The 21,528-nt window shown below is 44.1% G+C and overlaps 1 protein-coding gene across 1 annotated transcript in view; it reads left to right on the top strand.

Annotated features, from left to right (window-relative positions):
• M1AP (meiosis 1 associated protein) overlaps nucleotides 1–21,528 on the top strand; it is a 53,771-nt gene that overhangs the window by 20,528 nt on the left and 11,715 nt on the right. Inside the window, exons 4-6 of the mRNA XM_049785026.1 lie at nucleotides 7,720–7,893; nucleotides 13,671–13,833; nucleotides 15,386–15,527. Coding sequence (XP_049640983.1) covers nucleotides 7,720–7,893; nucleotides 13,671–13,833; nucleotides 15,386–15,527 — 479 coding nt within the window. The remainder of the gene's footprint in view (nucleotides 1–7,719; nucleotides 7,894–13,670; nucleotides 13,834–15,385; nucleotides 15,528–21,528) is intronic.

Below are 21,528 nucleotides of genomic sequence, written 5' to 3' on the forward strand. Positions count from 1 at the left end.
CCAGGATCAAATCTGGGTCAGCTGCATGCAAGGGCTGAACCTTACCCCTGTACTATTTCTCCAACCCAACACAAAAGTTTTTACCACTTGTATTTATTATTTACATTAAATGAATCATTATCCATAGGACATGTAAATTAGTTTGCTGAGAAAGGTGGCCTAAATATAGCAATTCCCAAGGTCTTTAGACTTTGGTATATCTCAATTAGTAGTGATCAACCCCTTTTGTATGTGAATTGTTGTTTTGTTTTGTTTTTGAAAAAAGGAAAATGTAGCAATATTCCTAGATCTCAGGGATCTTTCAAGTTGAGTTATGTACTTTATTAAAGAGGAATGTGTTACCAAACAGGGAAGGAAGGAATGGAGGGAGGGAGCTTTCAGTAGCTAAAATGGTCACATAGAGTTTAGGTGCAGATTTACAATCTTCTGCCTTTATGATTGCTTATTGTAGTCTGCAAAGTGCCTTCAGCATCATTTTAGACTTCAAATGAACACTGAGCCTACGTTTGTTAATTCTATCTATAATGTTTAGTTGTAGTGGCAGAGATCAAATCCACAGACCCACACAGAGTAAGCATACTCTTTACTACTAAGCCATAATCTAAACCTTGTTATTATCATTATCATCTTTATCATTATTACTCCCGCATTACTGATACAGAAATTGAGCTTCTAGAGATGAGGTAACTTGTCACTTAGAAGACTGGCTAGAGTTAGTTTGTTCTAAGCTCTTACTCAGCCAGACACTGCCAATGCACACACACCCTTCCTGAACCAGGGCCCTGCACTATTCCTCTCTGCCTGAACTGGTCAGGGCTAAGCAAGTCATGAAACCCAAAGTTGGCCAGCAGAAGGGAATATTGTCCACTCCTGTCACTCAAGAGTGCTCCCAGGGCTCCAGAGGGATAAAGACTCAGGGCAGTTTCCTTCACAGGAAAGTCTCACCACCTTAAAAACACAAAGACCATACATGAGGTAGTACAGGGGTTGGGGTGCTTGCCTTAGACATAGTCTACCTCAATAAACTGGTATCACATAGTCCCTAGAACTGGAACCATCACAGACTGAACATGACAGGCAAATATAAACATACATGCTATATCCTAATCGTACTTAATTTTTTTCTTCACAGTATCTATAATTACCTGCAGTCATCTGTTTTATTCCTTATTATCTGTTCTTCCATTAGTGTGTAAGCTATTAAAACCTTTTTCACCTTTTTATTTTCTTTTTTTGTTTTGTTTGTTAGGTTGGAGGCCACACTCCTGTTCAGGGATTACTCCTGGTTCTGGGCTAAGCACTCACTACTGGTGGTGTTCTGGAGACCATATGGGTGCCAAAAATAGAAGCCAAATCAACTTCATGCAAAGTCAAGTACCATTGTACTAACTCTTTACCCCTTCTTCTTTCTCTATCCCAAGTAGTTTCTGGGTCATAGATGGCATTAACTTCAAAAATATTTGGGGCAGAGTGATAGCACACCAGGTAGGCATTTGTCTTGCATGTGGCCAACTTGGTTTTGTTCCCCAGCATCCCATGGGGTCCCCCAAACACTGCCAGTAGTGATTCCTGAGCAAAGAGCCAGAAATAACCCCTGAGCACCTCCAGGTATGGCAAAAAACAAGAAAAGAAAATTCAAAAATACTTGAATGACAAGTGAAATGAATGAATAACTGAATGGTTAAATGGTTGAATGGAAGGATAATTGTATCAGTGAGTAAAAACAATTCTCACCCTGACAAAGAAGGGCATTTTCTTGGTGACATTACACTTCTAGTGATGTTTTTACCTTATCTTGTAGTCTGGGACCTTGGGAACACAGCCATCACTTGGTAATTCCTACACTCATTTATTTCTGTGTACATTTATTTCTGAATCTACACTGTGCCTGCCACCTCCTTTTAAAAGGTTTCTCCTTTTTCCAAGAACCAAGCATTCTCCCCACAAATTTTAAGTAAATGACTCCAAAAATTAGGCTGGATTGTCTCCAAAGCTGTGGACTTTGGAGATACTGTTGTGCCATTGTTGGCAGATGGTCAGTGATTGACTTATTCTGCATAGTTTTCATGAGCAATATTTGTTTATTTCTCTTGATTATTAATATTTCAGTTTACTTCTCCTAGTTACTAATTTCCTATAACAACTCCTGCTTTCAGAGAGTGAACATCCCTGATTATACACTGATCTGGAAAGTTTAATGACATGTTTGTTCTAGAGTTACTGCAATGCTCTTAACCTTTTGAGACCAGTGCTCTCTTGGGAAGATGATCTTGGTTCCCTCCCCTCAGTTCCACCAAAATACATCTACATACATACAGATGAAGTTGGAAACGATTTAGCAAGCTCTTTAGAATCCATAAAGCCCATCTATAATGTCCTAGGACAGGCCTTATGAGGAATATTTAGAAAGAAACAGACTTGGGGCTGGAGAGATAGCATGGAGGTAAAGCGTTTGCCTTTCATGCAAGAGGTCATCGGTTCGAATCCCAGCGTCCCATATGGTCCCCTGTGCCTGCCAGGAGCAATTTCTGAGCATGGAGCCAGGAGTAACCCCTGAGCACTGCCGGGTGTGACCCAAAAACCACAAAAAAAAAAAAAGAAAGAAAGAAAGAAACAGACTTTCCTAGCTTTGTGAAACTGGGCAGGAGCTCCCTTCATAGACCTCTGTGAGATATAGAGGCCACTGAAAACTACAGTGGTATGTATTTGTGAAAGTATTATATTCTTTCATTTTAAACACATTTTCATTTTGAAGTCCTGTTTAGAGCTTGACTCTAGGAGGAAGTGCTTTAGGAAGTACCTGTTTCCCCACATTTGACGGATTTCCTTAATTTTTCTCATTACTGTGGTCCTTCCTGAAAGACCTCAGAAAGGATGTTTCTGCATATGGCCACCGGGAGGCAGAATAAGCCCAAAAACGGAACGAGAATGCTGATTTGCGTGGTAAATCCTGTCCTTACCACCAAGTCCTACCGGTAGCTTTTCTGTTTTGCCCTTCAGTGGCACCATCACTCAATGCACAGTGCCTTGTTTACCAATGTACCAACCTGTAAGAAGTGAGATACAAAGAAAAAAGAAGTGAGGTACAGTCTCTTCGTTTCCCAGGCCTGTGTTTCTGAGGAACACAATACTACAGGTTGATAACCTTCTTTATTGGTGACAAACCAAAATATAGTCACTGTAGGAAATGGCCAGGGGAAAATGTCTGAAAAGGCAAAGTACAGTGTGAATTGAAGGCATAGCTCAAAGTGCTGAGCACATGCAAGAGGCCTGAATTTGAACCCCAGAACCAAACAGACCCCTGAGCACCATCAGGAGTAACCCCCCAAAGCATCACCAGCTGTGGTCCAAATAAAAAAGAAACTTACCCTTCCCACAAAAGAGGAAAGTACACTCTTAACCTAGATATGCAAATCATTTGTTAGTGAAAAAGAGAAAAATAGCGTTTGTTGGACCTAGTACAGACTATTTATAGATAACCACTTCTTTTTTTTTTTCTTTTTTTTTTTTTTTTTGGTTTGTTTTTTGTTTTTTTGTTTTTTTTTTTTTGGCCATACCCAGCCAAAAACGGAACGAGAATGCTGATTTGCGTGGTAAATCCTGTCCTCCCCTGTGCGGAGGGGATCTCCTGGATCTGCACTCAGAAATCGCTCCCAGGGGCCGGGCGGTGGCGCTAAAGGTAAGGTGCCTGCCTTGCCTGCGCTAACCTTGGACGGACCGCGGTTCGATCCCCCGGTGTCCGATCCCCCGGTGTCCCATATGGTCCCCCAAGCCAGGAGCGACTTCTGAGCACATAGCCAGGAGTAACCCCTGAGCGTTACTGGGTGTGGCCCAAAAACCAAAAAAAAAAAAAAAAAAAGAAATCGCTCCTGGCAGGCTTGGGGGACCATAAGGGATGCCAGGAATAAAACCCGGATCTATCCTGACTCTGCCGCATGCAAGGCAAATGCCCTACCACTGTGCTATTGCTCCAGCCCTAGATGATCACTTCTTATGTCTTGCGATCTCTCTTAATAGGTAAAAGATCATCCACTTTGCCCAAAGTCACATAACTAGCAACTTTCAAACCATAATTCAAGTCCTGTTCTTTCTACTGTCTCTCACCACCTTTCTTAATTGCCTGGTAGAGTTTGAGATGAATTCTAGAGGAATTCAATGGATCAAGCAAGCACTAAGGAAGGAAGGAAGGAAATCATGTGACAATGAGAATAATTCAGTTGAAGCAGAAGAGTTACAGGAAAAAGTAATGAGAGCTGAGGAAGAAGGAGCAATTGTTGAACTCAACAGGCATCGCTAAGCTTCAGTTCTATGCTAGCTAGTGAGCTGGTATGCTTTCGGAGGGGGTGGGCGCTAGCCATACAGGGTCTCAGCAGGGAAAGGAAAGGAAGAATTGTAATAGCCATCACAGGAGGGAAGGTTGGGCTAATAATGATAGAGCTGTTTTGGATGGAAAGAGTGAGGGGCATGGAGAAAAATGATAGCAAGTCCCCAAGTATCATCAGGCAACACCCCCAAACAGCATTCAGGGATTGGTAGCCCTGAAATGTGCTGGATGTAGACCAAAAGGAAAAAGAAAAAAGAAAATTCTAGCAATATGTGCCTTTTTAAGAAAAGGAAGGATCTGATTAAAGTTCAATTTTTAGGGACCAGAGAGATAGCACAGTGGTAGGGCTTTTGCCATACATACAGCCAACCTGGGAAGGACCTGGTTCGATTACCAGCATCCCATATGGTTCCCCAGCCTGCCAGGGGTGATTTCTGAGTGCAGAGCCAGGAGTAACCCCTGAGCACCACTGGGTGTGACCCAAAAAACCAATTGTTTTTTTTTTTTTGGGGGGGGGTTGTTTTGTTGTTTTGTTTGTTTTTGGGCCACACCCAGCGGTACTCAAGGGTTACTCCTGGCTGTCTGCTCAGAAATAGCTCCTGGCAAGCACGGGGGACCATATGGGACACCGGGATTCGAACCAACCACCTTTGGTCCTGGATCGGCTGCTTGCAAGGCAAACGCCACTGTGCTATCTCTCCGGGCCCCGCAAAAACCAATTGTTAATCAATAAATAAAGTTTAAAAAAAAGAAAGCTCAATCTTTAGACAAATTCATAAGAAGTACTGGCAAGGGGCATGAGTGAAGTACCTAAGGAATATTCATAACAGTTCAAGGGAGATGGTTGTGCTGTACTGGCCAGGAGCAAATCATGTGGAGCTGCTCCTCTGCCATGGTGGCTCTGTGTGCCATGAGGTCACTGGCTCAGCACACGCCCAGTGGTTACCAGAGGTCAGACTGAAGCCCTTTGTCCCTTGCCCAGCCTCACCACCTCTACAGACTTGTCCTCGGGAATGTCATTCTATAAATAAACCCACCTTTTTTCTTGGGTTCCATGAGTCATACACAGAAGTTAATTCATGGGAGCAACTGACTTTTCTTAGGCTCTTTGTAGAAATATTTAAGAGAATCCCTCAGTGTGAGACCAGGGGAATAAAAGTGGAAATTCCTTTCAGTTTCTATCCAATTCTTGCTTCATTTTCTCTCTGTGATTTGTCATCTGCCTAATTTACATTTGAGTTTTTCTAACATTTACCTGCCTGCTCAGCACCCACTTCCTGAGTTCTGATACCTGAAGCAGGAAGTAAAGTAGCAAAGCCTTGTTGCCCCAACTACTTATAACACCCAAAGCCTCATACTCCCCAGTTAGTAGGCATTCACACTTCACCAGACCATCCCCAACTTCTTGGACCAAATCACACTTAGGATACCTGTGCCAGTGACAAGCTTTTTGAATCCGTATCAGAAGGTGAAATTCGTTTTGTCCTTTTATATTCCCTTCAAATCTATTAAAAACATTTTAAGTAGAAGTAAAAATGAAATACATTTTTACTGTGAGTCAACAACATAAAGTTGAAGTTCCCCCTTATTAACTATGCATTTAACTTGAATAATCTTGTGACTAGCCTTTTGCTCTAAAATGGTTTTTAAATACAAGAATTACATGACTATCACATGGTGTTTACCCATAGAATTATGAGGACGAAAAGGGTGTATACATCAGAACTCTGCTGCATACCTCTTCTTTCCACTCTCTTTTGTTTTTATTGGTTTTGGGGGGTACATCCAGTGATACCTGGGGTTAATCCTGTCTCTGCACTCAGAAATTACTCCTGGAAGGTTCAGGGGACTAAATAGGATGCCAAGAATAGAACCCAGGTTAGACACATGCAAGGCAAACACTCTACCCACTGTACTATTGCTTCAGCCCGTTTTTCCGTTATTGTTCTGTTTTTTTCTTTGTTTTGTTTTGTGACTTTCCATTCCTTTTGTTTTTTTCTTTTTTTGGTTTTTGGGTCACACCTGGTGGCACTTAGAGGTTACTCCTAGCTCTATGCTCAGAAATCGCTCCTGGCAGGCTCAGGTAACCATATGGGATGCTGGGATTTGAACCACCGACCTTCTGCATGCAAGGCAAATGCTTTGCCTCCATGCTATCTCTTCGGCCCCCTGGCTTTCCATTCTTAATGAGTTTGGTGATGGCTTTCCAGACATTTGGCAGAGGCATCAGCATACATTCTTAGGCCTGTGGTTTTGATTTTTGGTTTTGAAGTATGTTTGTTTGCTTGCTTGTCTTAGTTTTAGGGCCATATCCTATGTAATACTCAGGGATTACTCCTGGCCATGCCTGGGGGACCATATGGGATGCCAGGATGGAACCAGGGTTGAGTGTATTCAAGGCAAGCATCCTAGCCACTATATTTTCACTCTGGCCGAGTTTTATTTTTTATAAATGAGCTCTTACTATATACATCTATTTCACAACTTTATCTGTTTACTTATTGACTCTCAGTTTTTCCTGTCTACCTGCTTTACTTTATTCATAGTTGCATAATAATTATATGTCATTTTTGTTTGTTTGTTTGTGGATCATACCTGGCTATACTAAGGGCTTACTCATGGCTCTGCTGTAGGGATCACTCCTGGCAAAGCTTAGGGAATAATATGGAGTGCCAGGGATTGAACCCAGGTTGGCCACTTGCAAGACAAGATAGTACCTGCTGTACTATCGCTAAGGTCCCTGTCACAATTTATTTAAGTATTTCTCAGGGTTAGAACCATTACAACAGATAGGTTTCTGCCTTTTACATGATCAACCCAGGTTCAATCTCCAGAATCCTATATGGTCCCCTGAACATCTCCAGGAGTAATTTCTAGGTGCGGAGCCAGTAGTAACCCCTGATCATTGCCGGATATAACCCCAAAAAGAAGCAAAAACAAGCAAATAAACATTCCCCTACTGAAGGAAATGTGAATTGCTTTCCTCTGGGGATTGATCAATTCTTGTCACATCAGTGCTGGAATGATATTCACATTTGCCTTCTTCCCCTTCCTGTGAAGTTATTATGTCCTAGGGTCACACACATATTAGGTTGTAATGCTCACACAAACCTGGCTGCAGTGTGCTAGAGATAACAGTCTGTTGCAACACCAAGATCCCAAGCAGCAGAACCTTGGGGACCCTGCAGGGAGTTTGTGGCTATGGACAGTAATGGATTTGGTAGTTTCATGCTTGCAAAGTCATGGCAGACCCCTTGCATATGCCTTTATGTCCTAAGTATTAGATGCTAAAAGTCAAATTAATGGATTAAATAAGTGAATGCATTTTAAATGTATATTTCTCCAAAGTTACAATGAAAGAAACAGCTGCCTTCCCCATTGTTTTTCTTCTACAGAGAGCTCTATCCTGGGAACTGACATTGACCTTCAGACCATAGACAATGATATCATCAGCATAGAGGTTTTCTTCAAAGACTGGCTGCATAACAATGGAACAGACCAAGAACACATCCACATTCTTCTTCCCTCACCATGTTTCAGCAACATTTCCGGAGCCAGAGATAATTCAAGTACACAACCCTAAAGACATGTTGTGTGATCTATGATTATGTAGTTTAGGACTAGGGCTCTAGCTTGATGAGTCAGAAGATAGAGTTGAGGTTTAGCAATTGAAGGAGAGTTGGAGAAGGCTCTCCAGTATAAACAGGAGTCAGAAAAGAGTTTCTAAAAAAAAAAATTACCACACTTTTAAATGGAAACATACTAAGCCCAGACAGCAAGGGCCATTTCACTGGTAAAGAACAGATACCTTAAAAATCCCCATCGGCTCCTCCACCTCAGAGCAGTATGAATCATATAGTAGTCACTCCCTTATCTTCAGTTTCATTTTCCAGTTTCGGTACCGAGGTCGAATTTTGGGGGGGCCGGGGACCACACTCAATGACACTCAGTGATTACTCCTGGCGATGCGCTCAGAAATCCCTCCTGGCATGGGGGACCATATGGGGCATGGGGGAATCAAACCACAGTCCGTCCTAGGTCAGCCACGTGCAAGGCAAATGCCCTACTGCTACGCCATTGTTCCAGCCCCCGAGATCAACTTTGACTTTAAAATATTACATGCTTTGGGCCAGAGAAATAGCACAGCGGTAGGGCGTTTGCTTTGCATGTGGCCAACCAAGAACGGGCCTGGTTCGATTCCTGGCATACCATATGGTCCCCCATGCCTACCAGGAGCGATTTCCGAGCCTAGAGCCAGGAATAACCCCTGAGTGCCGCTGGGTGTGACCCCCCCCCAAAAAAATATTACATGCTTTAAGCTATATTGGGAGAGAGCGATAGAGACAGAGACAGAGAAATAGACCATATATGCGCAGTCACAGGACTTATAGCATCATAACAATTGTTTTATTATTGCTGTGAATCTCTAATTAGACTTTATTCATAATTAATTTTTTCATAGGTAAATATATATGTGTATATAGGAAAGAAAACACAATATATATGGGGTTTGGTGTTATCTACAGCTCTGGTCATCCACAGATGGCTTAACTATATTCTTATGTGCAATTTTTCCCAATGTCTTTTTTATATAGCAGATATTAGTGCCATTATACCTTGAAGCATGTTGATGTTCTATAATATCCATAGGGCCTATGGGGAAAGGAAAAGAATTACAATCAAGCCAAGATAATTCAGAGATATATAGAGACACAAAAGTGAGGGGAACTAAAGGAACTAAGAGGCAGGCACCAAGGAGAGCAGCTAGTAAGCCACCACCCATTCACATAAAAGGGTCTATGATCGCAGACGCCAAGAGAAGACCCTTCTGTCACAGCATATCACTAGGCCATAGCCTTTGCAGCTTCATTCTTGGTCCCACTGGATGGTAGGGATAAAGCCATTTCTAGTCACTTAGAACCTAGAATGGTAGGACTTGCAAAGGGGCCCATAGCCATAACCACTGAGCTTGGGAAACTGGCACCTTGAGCTCAACTCCAATACAAATGACTAGTTAAATCTTCCCTTTAGGTGCAGGAAAATGGGTATAGGAAGGAAGGAGGGAGGGAGGGAGGGAGGGAGGGAGGGAGGGAGGGAGGGAGGGAGGGAGGGTGGGAGGGAGGGAGGGAGGGACTTAAAAAGGAAAGAGGGAGGGAAGGAAGAGAAGGAAGGACTGAGGGAGGGAGGGAAGAAAGGAAGGATGAAGGAGGGAGGAAGAAAAGAAGGAAAGAACAAGGAAGGGAAGTATGGAGGTAGAGAAGGAGGGAGGAAAAGAAGGAAGAAGGGGGAAAGAACTGAGGGAAGGAGAGAAAGAAGGAGGGAGGGAAGAAAGGAAGGAAGAAGGGAGGGAAGGAAGGTAGGAAGGAGGTATGATGGAAGGAAAGAGGGAGAGAGGGAAGTTGTTGCACTAATTATTAATTATATGGTTTATGTGGTGGATGGAGGAAGGTGGTGCCTTTCTCAGCTCAGCTTGGCGCCTGCAGCCCCTTTGGCCTGGTGGGTCTGTAGGTATCAAAGTAAAGAAATGATCCACAGGAGTCAGATGAAGTTTCAGGAGTCATCCAGCTTTATTAAGGCCCTAACCACCATGTACATATTTTTGACGTGGCCTCTAAGCTAACCAGCCCCCCTGCATTCAACCTGTGTCTCCTCTCTACCTGCTTCCTTCCTGCTGCTTCTTCCTCTCTCCCCCTTCCCCCTTCCCCAGGCCACTCTAATTACCAACCACAGACCCCCTCCCAGCTGTGGGTGGGGTCTCCCTTTTCAGATGAAATAGGAAGTTAAGGGAGGTAACAGGAAGGAAGTATGAGGAAGGAAGAAAGAAAGGGAGGGAGGAAGCAGCCGATCCAGGACCAAAGGTGGTTGGTTCGAATCCCGGTGTCCCATATGGTCCCCCGTGCCTGCCAGGAGCTATTTCTGAGCAGACAGCCAGGAGTAACCCCTGAGCACCTCTGGGTGTGCCCCCCCCCAGAAAAAGGAGGGAGGAGGGAGGAAGGAGGAAGAGGGAAGGAAGGAAGGAGGAAGAAGGAAGGATGGAGGAAGAAGGAAGGAAGGAAGGAAGGAAGGAAGGAAGGAAGGAAGGAAGGAAGGAAGGAAGGAAGGAAGGAAGGAAGGAAGGAAGGAAGGAAGGAAGGAGAGGAGGAAGGAAGGGAGGGAGGAAGGAAGGAAGGAGGAAGAAGGAAGGAAGGAGAGGAGGAAGGAAGGGAGGGAGGAAGGAAGGGAAGGAGGGAGGAATTAGGAAGAAGGGAGGAGGGAGGGAAGAGGAAGGAGGGAAGGAGGGAGGGAGGAAGGAATTAGGAAGAAGGAAGGAGGGAGGGAGGGAGGAAGGAATTAGGAAGAAGGAAGGAAGGAGGGAGGCAGGGAGGAAAGAATTAGGAAGAAGGAAGGAAGGAGGGAAGGAGGGAGAAAGGGAAGAGGAAGGAAGGAGGGAGGGAAGGAAAGGATGGAAGGAAGGGAGGGAGGGAGGGAAGAAAGACCTCAAGCTCTCTCTACAGGATCTGCTCTTGAGATGTTGACTTACTTTTACTTCTTATTTTCTTCATTTGCTTCTGTAACTGTTTGAGACCCTTCATTCCTTCTGGGTACTTCCCTCAGTGGCCCCTCTGACTCTGAAGTGCATGGTCAGCTATATGTCTTTTCCTGGGCTGACCCCTCTTTACCTGAGTTCTAGGTGGTGGGTGTAAAGCACCCCAGGTTCTAGACCAAACTGCTCTCCTAGCTCTGGAACACTACTAAACTTCAGTTCTAGTAGCCACCCCTGCCTGTAGTAAGAATTGCATGAGGAGGGGCTGGAGAGATAGCATGGAGGTAAGGCGTTTGCCTTGCATGCAGAAGGATAGTGGTTCGAATCCCGGCATCCCATATGGTCCCCTGAGCCTGCCAGGAGTGATTTCTGAGTGTAGAGCCAGAAGTAACTCCTGAGTGCAGCTGGGTGACTCAAAAAAAAAAAAAAAGAAAGAAAAGAAAAGAAAAAAGAATTACATGAGGAATTTAAAAAATAAGCGTTTCATAATTTGGGGCCAGAGAGATAGCACGGAGGTAGGAAATTTGCCTTGCATGCAGAAGGATGGTGGTTTGAATCCTGGAATCCCATACTGTCCCCAGTGCCTGCCAGGAGCGATTTCTGAGTGTAGAGCTAGGAGTGACCCCTGAGTGCTGCAGGGTGTGACCCCAAAACAAACAATAAAAAGCTTCATAATTTTGTTTGTTTGTTTGTTTTTGCATCACACCTGGCAGCACTCAGGGCTTACTCCTGGCCCTCTGCTCAGAAATCATCCTGGCAGGCACAGTGGACCGTATGGGATGCTGGGATTCAAACCACCATCCTTCTGCATGCAAGGCAAACACTACACTTCCATGCTATCTCTCCAACCCGAGTTTCATGATTTCATCTCTAAAGATTCTGATGTTATCAGTGTAATTTGGACATGGGTATCTTTCTAGTTCCCAGGGTGGGATTTACTGTACTAGAGTAAACAAAAGCTCTTCAGCCCTACAACTCTCCAGTCCACAATGAAGCAGTCAAGCACAGTGCAAATGGGGTGTGGAAGTTCTAGGGCTCTGGGGCACCCAAAACCATCTTTTTTTTTTTTTTTTTTTTTTTTTTTTTTGGTTTTTGGGCCACACCCAGCGGTGCTCAGGGGTTCCTCCTGGCTGTCTGCTCAGAAATAGCTCCTGGCAGGCACCGGGATTCGAACCAACCACCTTTGGTCCTGGATCGGCTGCTTGCAAGGCAAACGCCACTGTGCTATCTCTCCGGGCCCCCAAAACCATCTTTTTAATCTGACTCTTAGGCCCCAGGATAGCCAGCTGGGTTTCATATCTACTCTACTATCTTGTCTTTCTTTAAATTATTTCTACCTTTATTTTTACCTCCTGCTTTCATTCATAAAGTCCTTTTCTAAATCTCTAGCATCAACTACCAGCCATTTTTCAGCTACTCAACATTTGCATCTTCATGAATTTGTTAGCAGTATTTAAACTTAGGATCCATTTAATTAAGCTTTGTGATATCAGGGACCGGAGCCATAGCACAGCGGTAGGGCATTTGTCTTGCATGCAGCTGATCCAGGGTGGACTTTGGTTGGATCGCTGGTGTCCCATATGGTCCCCCAAACCAGGAGAGATTTCTGAGCACATAGCTAGGAGTAACCCCTAAGTGTAACCGGGTGTGGCTCAAAAACAAAACAAAACAAAAAATCTTTGTGATATCAGGGAACCAAGTTCAGTGTGGCAGAACAGACATATTGAGATGTTTTTGTTTTGATTTTTGGTTATTGGGTCACACCCGGCAGCGCTTAGGGGTTACTCCTGGTTCCACACTCAGAAATCATTCCTGGCAGGCTCAGGGGACCATATGGGATGCCGGGATTCAAACCAATATCTTCTGCATGAAAGGCAAACGCCTTACCTCCATGCTATCTCTCCTGCCCCATTCTGTGAGATGTTAATATACTTTCTGGTATAGAAGCTTAGCACAGATCAGTGTAGGTTCTTACTAACTATTGCCTCACTGAAACTCACTCAGGACTGTTGGCTGAACTCACAGCAATGCCCCAAGCCTCAGAAGTTTCTGAGATAGCTGAAAAACAAATGATTTTTCAGAGGGGTAGCATTGCAGCACTGTAAGAGAGCATTTTCTTTGCATGTATGAGATTCTGGGTTCAACCCTTAGCGGTCAGGAATAAATTAATAAATAAATGAAAAATTCAGGCACTTTTTCTTCCTCCCTCCACCAGAAGTCTCTAGAGAAGCCAGGAGAGAAGCTGGAGCTATCAGCTGACTCCTGACTTCCGCTTTCCTGCTCTCCCTTCTTGTGGCCTATAATCATAGCTCCAGGGAAGCAGTAGATGCATGATTTCCTGCTGTCACAGCCAAAGTGACATGCTGTAGTGTTACTGCCTTCTCTGAGAATGCAGCTGCCCCACTAACCCTGTGGCCAAACAAGCAAAAGTCAGGTCACACCCAGAACATAGTCAGCTGTGACATAGAGCAATAGCTGTAGGTTCCAGACCTGCTCGGCCTGCCCAGATCAACCATACTAGCCTCTTTCCACCCCTGCCTCCTTTCTTTCCTTCTTTGTTTGAAGACCATAGGTGGAGGTTCTCAAGGACTACTCCTGCCCCTATGCCCAAGAATTGGCTCTTGCAGTGCTCAGGAAAATGTGTGCAGTTCAGGGTCCAGGCATGCACTCAGAGCACTCCTTGGGCCCTCCTTTCTCACTATCCTGGACTCCTCTCAATCCTTCTAGCCTGGTGGGGTGGCATTGGGTCCCACTGCTTTTCGAGCACTCAGCCTGAAGTGACTTATAATCACACCTGCTCTCCCTGATGCTGTGTTGCTGTAGTGTGCCTGAGGTGTGACCTCCAAGAGCGAATTCTCAGTCCATCCCTGCTCCCTGGCACAGCTGACAGCTCCTTGAGAATGGATGACCCCAAAGGAGACTTCTGCACGCTCTACCAGCTGGAGCCTCAGTTGTCAACCAGTCCTTACAAGCTCCGAGTGATCAAGTAAGAGCTCTCCCACTTACACACAGTGTCCCCACTTTATGCAGATGCTTGTTCTCAGGAGTTTTAGCCAGGAATACAGAAAGGGGGATATCCCAAGGATCAGACAGGTGAGAATCAATTCCTAAGTGGCAAGTACAGGTCTGGACATGCAAGAGCAAAGCCATAGAACAGAGCTGTCAAGCAGGGATGGATCCGACACTGACAGGAGACACTGAGTTATCAGGCCACACACCAGCCACTCTGAGTATAGCCCTGGCCACCAAAGACTGCAGCGTGTGGGCCCCATATTTAAAAATAATAGAGATTTGTGAAGATAGAACAGCCATAGGTTGTTTACCTTGCACATGACCAACCCAGGTTCCATCCCCAGCATCCCATATGGCTCCCTGAGCCTGCCAGGAGTGACCCTGACTGAGTGCAGAGCCATGAGTAGCCCCTGAACACCAATAGGTGTGGCCCCAAAACAAAAATAGTTAATTTGAGGGCTAAAAGATAGTAGAGGGTAGTTATGATACTTGCCATGCATGCATGGCACTTGGCCAACCCAGGTTCAGTTCCCAGAACTGCATACACCAGAAGTAATCTCTAAGCACAGTTTCAAAGAGCAATCCTAAGCACTGACATGTGTGCCCCTCCAAGAAAATTGTTTTCTTTTCTAAAAAGAACAAGGTTAGTCTGCTCACTTGTAAAAAGAGATGGACAGACAAGATCCTAGTAGCCAATTGTTGTATTAATTAGTAATTATTGAGTCCTAGTGGTATGGATGGATGGATGGATGGTGAGGCCTTTCTTGGCCCAGCCCGGCACCTGCAGCCCCTTCAGCCACGCAGGAAAGGTGAAGAAATGATCCACAGCAGTCAGATGAAGTTTCAAGAGACATCCAGCTTTATTACAAGACCCTAACTGCCATGTGCATATCTCACATGGCTTCTAAGCTAAGCAGCCTCTCTGCATCCATCCTGTCTCTGATCTTCCTTCGTTGCATCTCCCTTCCCCTCACCCCAGGCCACTCTTACCCCAGACCCCTCCCAGCTGTGGGAGGGTCTTACCATCCAGGTGAGTTAGGTAGGAAGTTGGGGGAGAGGTAACAACATTATGATATGGTTACTGCAGCAGGAATGAGCCCAGGGGAAGAAAATCCATCAGAATTTTGAGCCCGTGTGATGGCTGTTTTTTTGTCCATTAACAAAATTTCCCAACCTGAATGCCTTTTTTTAAGGAGCTGGTCATATGAAGATAAATTACTAACAGACCCAACCTTAAAGATCTTCACAGTAGGGGCTGGAGAATCACAGCTGTAGGGTGCTTGTTTTGCATGAAGCCGACCTAGGACGGTATCCCATATGGTCCCCTGAGCCAGTCAGGAGGGATTTCTGAATGCCAAGCCAGAAGTAACCCCTGAGCACCGCTGTGTGTGACCCAAAAACCAAAAAAAAAAAAAAACCCCAAAAAAATATCTTCACAATAGGTTCTAAGACTTCAGCTGTAAGTGGATCTTAGTCAAGGTACTGGATGTTATTTGGGAGTCTCTGCTGATGTGATCTCTTTCCAGGGCTTTAAAATCCAGTGGATTCTGTGAGTCCCTGACCTATGGGCTCCCCTTCATCCTAAGACCCACAAGCTTTTGGCGGCTAGACTGGAATGAGCTGGAGACAAATCAGCAGCATTTCCATGCCTTGTGTCACATCCTGCTGGTGAGTACTGCATCCTCGGGTAAAGAGCATTACCAGGTATGGCCCAAATACCAAAAATATAAATATATGTATATTAGAGAGATATATAGCTCTAATAATATTGCAATATTAGAGATAACTAATGGGGAGATAAGTCAGTGGGGTGGAGTGCATGGTTAGCATAAAGAAGGCCCAAGTTTATTCCCCAGGCACCACCAGGGTCTCTTAGACACCACCAGATGTGACCTCCAATCTCTAAGCCAGGAGTAGCCTCTGAGAACCTCTTGAGTTTGATTAAATAAATAAATGAAATATTAGAGAAAGTATGAACTTGATAAAGGACTGGATGTAGGAAAGAAGAACAAATTATCAAATAATTACCTAACACATGATTTGAACAACTAAGTGGATGCTGTTCTCTGAAATGGAAAACTAAAAGACCACATCAGTAAAATCCGGGTTCTATCTCCGGCATCTCATGTGGTCCCTCGCGAATGCCAAAAGTGATTACTGAGTGCAGAGCCAGGAGTAACCCCTGAGTGCCACTGGGTGTGGCCCAAAAAACAAAAAAAGAAAATAGGGAAGAAAAAGAGTTGCAAGTAGAATCCAAGGATGGGCTTAACTGTTACGTGGGTGTAGAAAGAAAGTCTTGAGCATTTGGGTTCAGGCCCTGCAAGGTCACGTCCTTGCACTATCTGAAGCAGACTCCTTTTTCCGTGTTGCAAAGTCGACACCGCCTTGTGGGTCTCACCACAGAGCTCCTGTTTGTTATCTGAAGGACACCCCTCTCCTGTCTCAGTAGATTCATGCTGCTAGATGCCCATCAGCTCAGATTACAGTTTCCTGCAGAGTTTATCACTGGGAAAAACCTCCCTCAAGTGTCCGCATTACATCCACATGCTGTGCGGTACAGGATTATTTCCAAAACACCTGGCCTTTGAGGACAGATGGGGGTATTTGGGTTCTACCACTGTGTTGCATTTCTGGACCCCAGACTCAATGTTTTAATTGACCGCTAGGGAGGGTATACATTTTTAGGAAAGTGAAGCCCTTTATCGCTTTTATTTCCATTATAGAAAATAAAATTCAAAAAGATAGAAAAGGAGCAAAAGTACATGTATCAGCATGTTCAGCTGATTTAGCGTGCTCAGCATTAATTAGAAAATTAGAAATTAATTAGAAAAAAAGTGTTTAAAGGAAAGAGCCTAAATGTCCTAACTAGAGAACACAAAAGCCAAAGTAGGTAAATGATTATAAGAACTATAATTCAGTGAAAGATTTATAATTCACATTGGACACAATAAAAATTATTTAAATAAAAGAAATATAATTCAACAAACAATGAGATGTTAAGTAACCATTTAAAATAAGGGGCCAGAGAGATAGCACAGCAGTAGGCTGTTTGCCTTGCTTACATGCACCCAATCCAGGATGGAAGTGATTCAAATTCCAGTATCCCATATGGTCCACCGAGCCTGCTGGGAGTAATTTCTGAACACAGAGCCAGAATTAACCCCTGAATGCCACAGGATGTGACCCAAAAACAAAAAAACAAAATAAAATAAAAATAAAATTAGACAGAGGGGCCAAAGCAATCGCACAGCAAGTAGGACTTTGCCTTGTACAGAACCGACACAGATTCAATCCCTGGCATCCCATGTGGTCCCCCAAGCCCACCAGGAGTGATTGAGTACAGAACCAGGCGTAACCTCTGGTCACCACCAGATGTGGCCCAAAACCAAAAATTAAAATAAGACTGAGGGGCTCGAGAGTTCAGTGAGCAGGGCACTTGCCTTCCATGCATCTGACCCAAGTTCAATCCCTGGCATCTCATATGCTCCCCCCAGCACCATCAGGATTAATTTCTGAGTACAGAGCTAATACTAACCCCTGAGCATCATCAAGTGTGACCCCAATACAAACAGAATAAAAATAAAATTTATAAAAGGATGAGAGGATCAGAAATATAGCACAACAGGTAAGCCACAAGCAAGGTAAGGCACTTATCTTACACGCTTTCCACCTGGGTTCTATCCCTGACCCTCCAGATGGTCAGTTGCTGAGTACCACCAGGAATGAGCTCTAAACACGGGACCAGGATTAAACCCTAAGCATCAGCTGGATGTGGCCCCTCCAAAAAAAATTAAAGATAGGAAAAGAATATTCTCTTCCATCCCAGCATACAAACTTGAATTAGAATCTCCTTAATACGAACTTGAGAATTTTTGTTCATGTATGTTTTCAACAAATATTGAACACTGTGTGCCAAGCAAAAATGTATTCTGTGTCACTCCTCTAAAGACAGGTATTCTGTATCACTCTCTTATGGAAACATAAGTATATGGGTGAACTGTCAATGGGGAAATCCATTTTTGGTTTTGTTTTGTTTTGTTTGGAGGCCACATCTGGCTTGTGTTCAGAATTTACTACTGTCTCTGTGCTCAGAAGTCATCTCTGACATGCGTTATGGGACTACATGGGGTGCCAGGTATCGAACCCAAGTCAGCCATGTGCGAGACAAGCTCCCTAACCACTGTACTATTTTTTAAGCCCTGGCGATACAGTTTTAAAACTTTTTTTTTGATGGGCCACACCCAGTGGTAACCCAGGGGTTACTCCTGGCTCTGCACTCAGAAATTAATCCTGACAGGCTCAGGGGATCAGCTCAGGGGATGCTAGGGATCAGACTGCTTGTGCTATTGCTCTGGCCCCAAAAAGTACTACTCACTTAACCAACTGTTGTTTTTTTGTTATTTTTTTTTAATTCTCACAATAACTGTGATATAGGAATTGTTCCTATTTCTACCGATGGAAAAGAGAGTAAGTGATTTTTACAGCTACCAAAATGGATGTTAGAACTTGAACCTAAATAAGTTGACTACATAGTTCATGCTTTTAACTTTTGTTGGTCTATTTGTTTCTTGTTTTGGAGCCATACAGTGTGATGCTCAGGTGCTTAGGACTCTGTTCTTTTAATGTCTTTGCTAAATTCCCTACTCTGCATATTGCCAGGTAAAGGTGGACTGACTTCAACATAGAGGCTGGTCCTCCTCAAGGAGCATCCTGGCTTCTTCTTCTGAACTCACTTAAGTGACTGGGTTTGTATAGTAGCTCCTCACCCATCCTATGCATCCTGTATTTACCCCACATCATCCAGATCAAAGACCACTTTCCTTTTCTAGAAAATAGAGAAGAAAAATGAATATTTGAATGGCTCTTTTCCTCTTGCTTTTCCTGTGACATTTCCAAGCAACAAAACCATGAAAAAGATAGTATGCGATAAGGGGAAATGACTTTTTTATTGAGACCATTGTGAATTACAAGTCTTTCACAATTGTATTTCAGGCATATATTGACATGAATTAGGGCCATTCCCACCACCAGTGTTGACCTCCCTCCATCATAGTTCTCAGCATGCATCCCATACTCCCTCCCCCTTAACCCTATGGACTACTAGTGTAACAGGTCCATTTTGTGTTTAGCTTGTTATAGTTTGATTCTATTGTCATTGACTATGGCTTGAGTATTTATATCTGACTTTTTTGTTTCTTTGTTTTGGGCCATACCCAGTGGCACTCAGGGGTTACTCCTGGCTGTACGCTCAGAAATTATTCCTAGTAGGCTCAGAAGACCATATGGGATGCCGGAATTAGAACCACCATCCTTCTGCATGCAAGGCAAATGCCCTACCTCCATGCTATCTCTCCAGTCCCATGTTTTGTTTTGTTTTTAACTCAATGCTCCTGAGACCACTTGGCCTCTGGGTCCCATCCACTTTTCTTTTTTTCTTTTCTCTATTTGTAGAAAGCGGCAGAATAAAATGATTCAAGTTCTAAGGTTCTATGTAAAAGGTAGAGCCCCTATCAGAAGATATAAATAAAATTAAAAGAAAGAAACAGGGGCCGGAGAGATAGCATGGAGGTAAGGCATTTGCCTTACATGAGCCTGCCAGGAGCTATTTCTGAGTGTAGAGCCAGGGGGGTAACCCCTGAGCACTGCTGGGTCTGACCCAAAAACCGAAAGAAAGAAAGAAAGAAAGAAAGAAAGAAAGAAAGAAAGAAAGAAAGAAAGAAAGAAAGAAAGAAAGAAAGAAAGAAAGAAAGAAAGAAAGAAAGAAAGAAAGAAAGAAAGAAAGAAAGAAAGAAAGAAAGAAGAAAGGAGGGAGGGAGGGAGTGAGGGAGGGAGGGGGAGGGAGGGGGGAGGGAGGGAGGGAGGAAGGAAGGAAGGAAGGAAGGAAGGAAGGAAGGAAGGAAGGAAGGAAGGAAGGAAGGAAGGAAGGAAGGAAGGAAGGAAGGAAGGAAGGAAGGAAGGAAGGAAGGAAGGAAGGGAAAGAAAGAAAAGAAAGAAAAAGAAAGAAATCACTCCTGGAACCAGAGAGATAGCACAGCAGTGGGGTGTTTGCCTTGCATGCAGAGGGACAATGGTTCGAGTCCCAGCATCCCATGTGGTCCCCGCAGCCTGCCAGGTGTGATTTCTGAGCATGAGCCAGGAATGGCCCCTGAGCGCTGCCAGATGTGACCAAAAAAAAATCACTGGCTTGGGGAAAACATATGGAACACCAGGGGATCAAACCACGGTCAGTCCTAGGTTAGCAAGCACAAGGCAAACACCCTACTGCTTGCACCATCACTCCAGCACTGAGATCTTGGTTTTTGCACAGATCTTAGAACAGAGTGTCTTCTTATTTCATCTCACCATTAGATGTTGTTGTTTCCTCACTGTCAAGGTGTCATATGAACCTACTCTGGAGCAAGTTGGTGCCAGAGTGGTATTAGGAATTCCCCCAGGGGGAATTTGATTTCTGGTGCTGGTGCAGAAAACTGTGCCAATTCTAATGTTGGGATACGGCATTTGGAGTGGACAGTCAATTGAAGCCCAAGTCAAGTCCAAGGGGAAATAACTTTTAACAAGCTTCAATTCATTCCCTGAAGAAAATATTTCCAGGGCCAGAGCAATAGCACAGTGGATAGGGCATTTACCTTGTAGCCATCCCAGGTTTGATACCCAGCATCTCTTACAGTATTGGAGCCTGCCAGGAATAATTTTTAAGTGCAGAGCCAGGAATAACACCTAAGCACTGCAAGGTGAGGCCCAAATATTTAAAAAAAAATTTCTTAATAACTGCTATGTGACCAACCATGCTTATTTAGAATATTTATCTTTCTGAACCTATTTTTGGTGGGGATTTTGTTTGGGGAGGATATCTGGATCTTTGGGGGTAGGTCTGGACCACACTTAGCTATGCTACTTAGGGGTCAGTTCCATTAGTACAGGAACTTGTGTAGTGCCAGGGATCAAACCTAGGCTTCCTGGCTGCTAATCATATGCTCAGCCATCAAGCCATGTCTCCACCTAGGTCTTATTATTAGTTTTCTGCACTTCCTTAACTACACCCTCAACTTGATGGTTCTTTCTTTTTCTTTGAAAATCTGATATTGTCAGCACTGCATATAACTCTCTTTGAAATATTTCCCCTTGAGCCAACTTCTCATTCTAACTTCTGTCTTTCTGTTAATAGTAGCACCACCATTTCTACTCAGCCAGGCTTGAAACCTCAGTCTCCTGACTCTTCACGACTGCCCCATCACTGAGTCATGCTAACTTTCTTCACATCACATGAGCTGTGCCTGGCCTTTCTTTCCCATACCCACCATCTCTTCTCACCAAATAAATGCCTGCCTAGCCTCTCCACCTCCAATCTCATCTTGCACTTTAGCACTGATTTAATCTGTTCAAAGCCTCCACTGCCTGGCACATTTCTGCAGTGCCAGATAGATATGTCTTGCCTGTCTGTCTCCTAACATGGATTGCACATAGTTTCTCTCTCTCTGAATAATTCACAGAAGCTGCAGCTCAGGTATTAGCCTCCTCCAGAAAAGTTTTATCCTGCTCTACACTCGCAGACAGTGTGAAGGATCAGGAGCTAAGTCAAGGCTGGGCAGCAGTTCTGCTAAGGCCAAGATTCCTGCTGCTTTGTTCCTGGCAATCCAGAATTTTCCAGGGAATATCAGATAATTATGTG

Source organism: Suncus etruscus, chromosome 12 (assembly GCF_024139225.1).
Source record: "Suncus etruscus isolate mSunEtr1 chromosome 12, mSunEtr1.pri.cur, whole genome shotgun sequence".
Lineage (NCBI taxonomy): Eukaryota > Metazoa > Chordata > Mammalia > Eulipotyphla > Soricidae > Suncus > Suncus etruscus.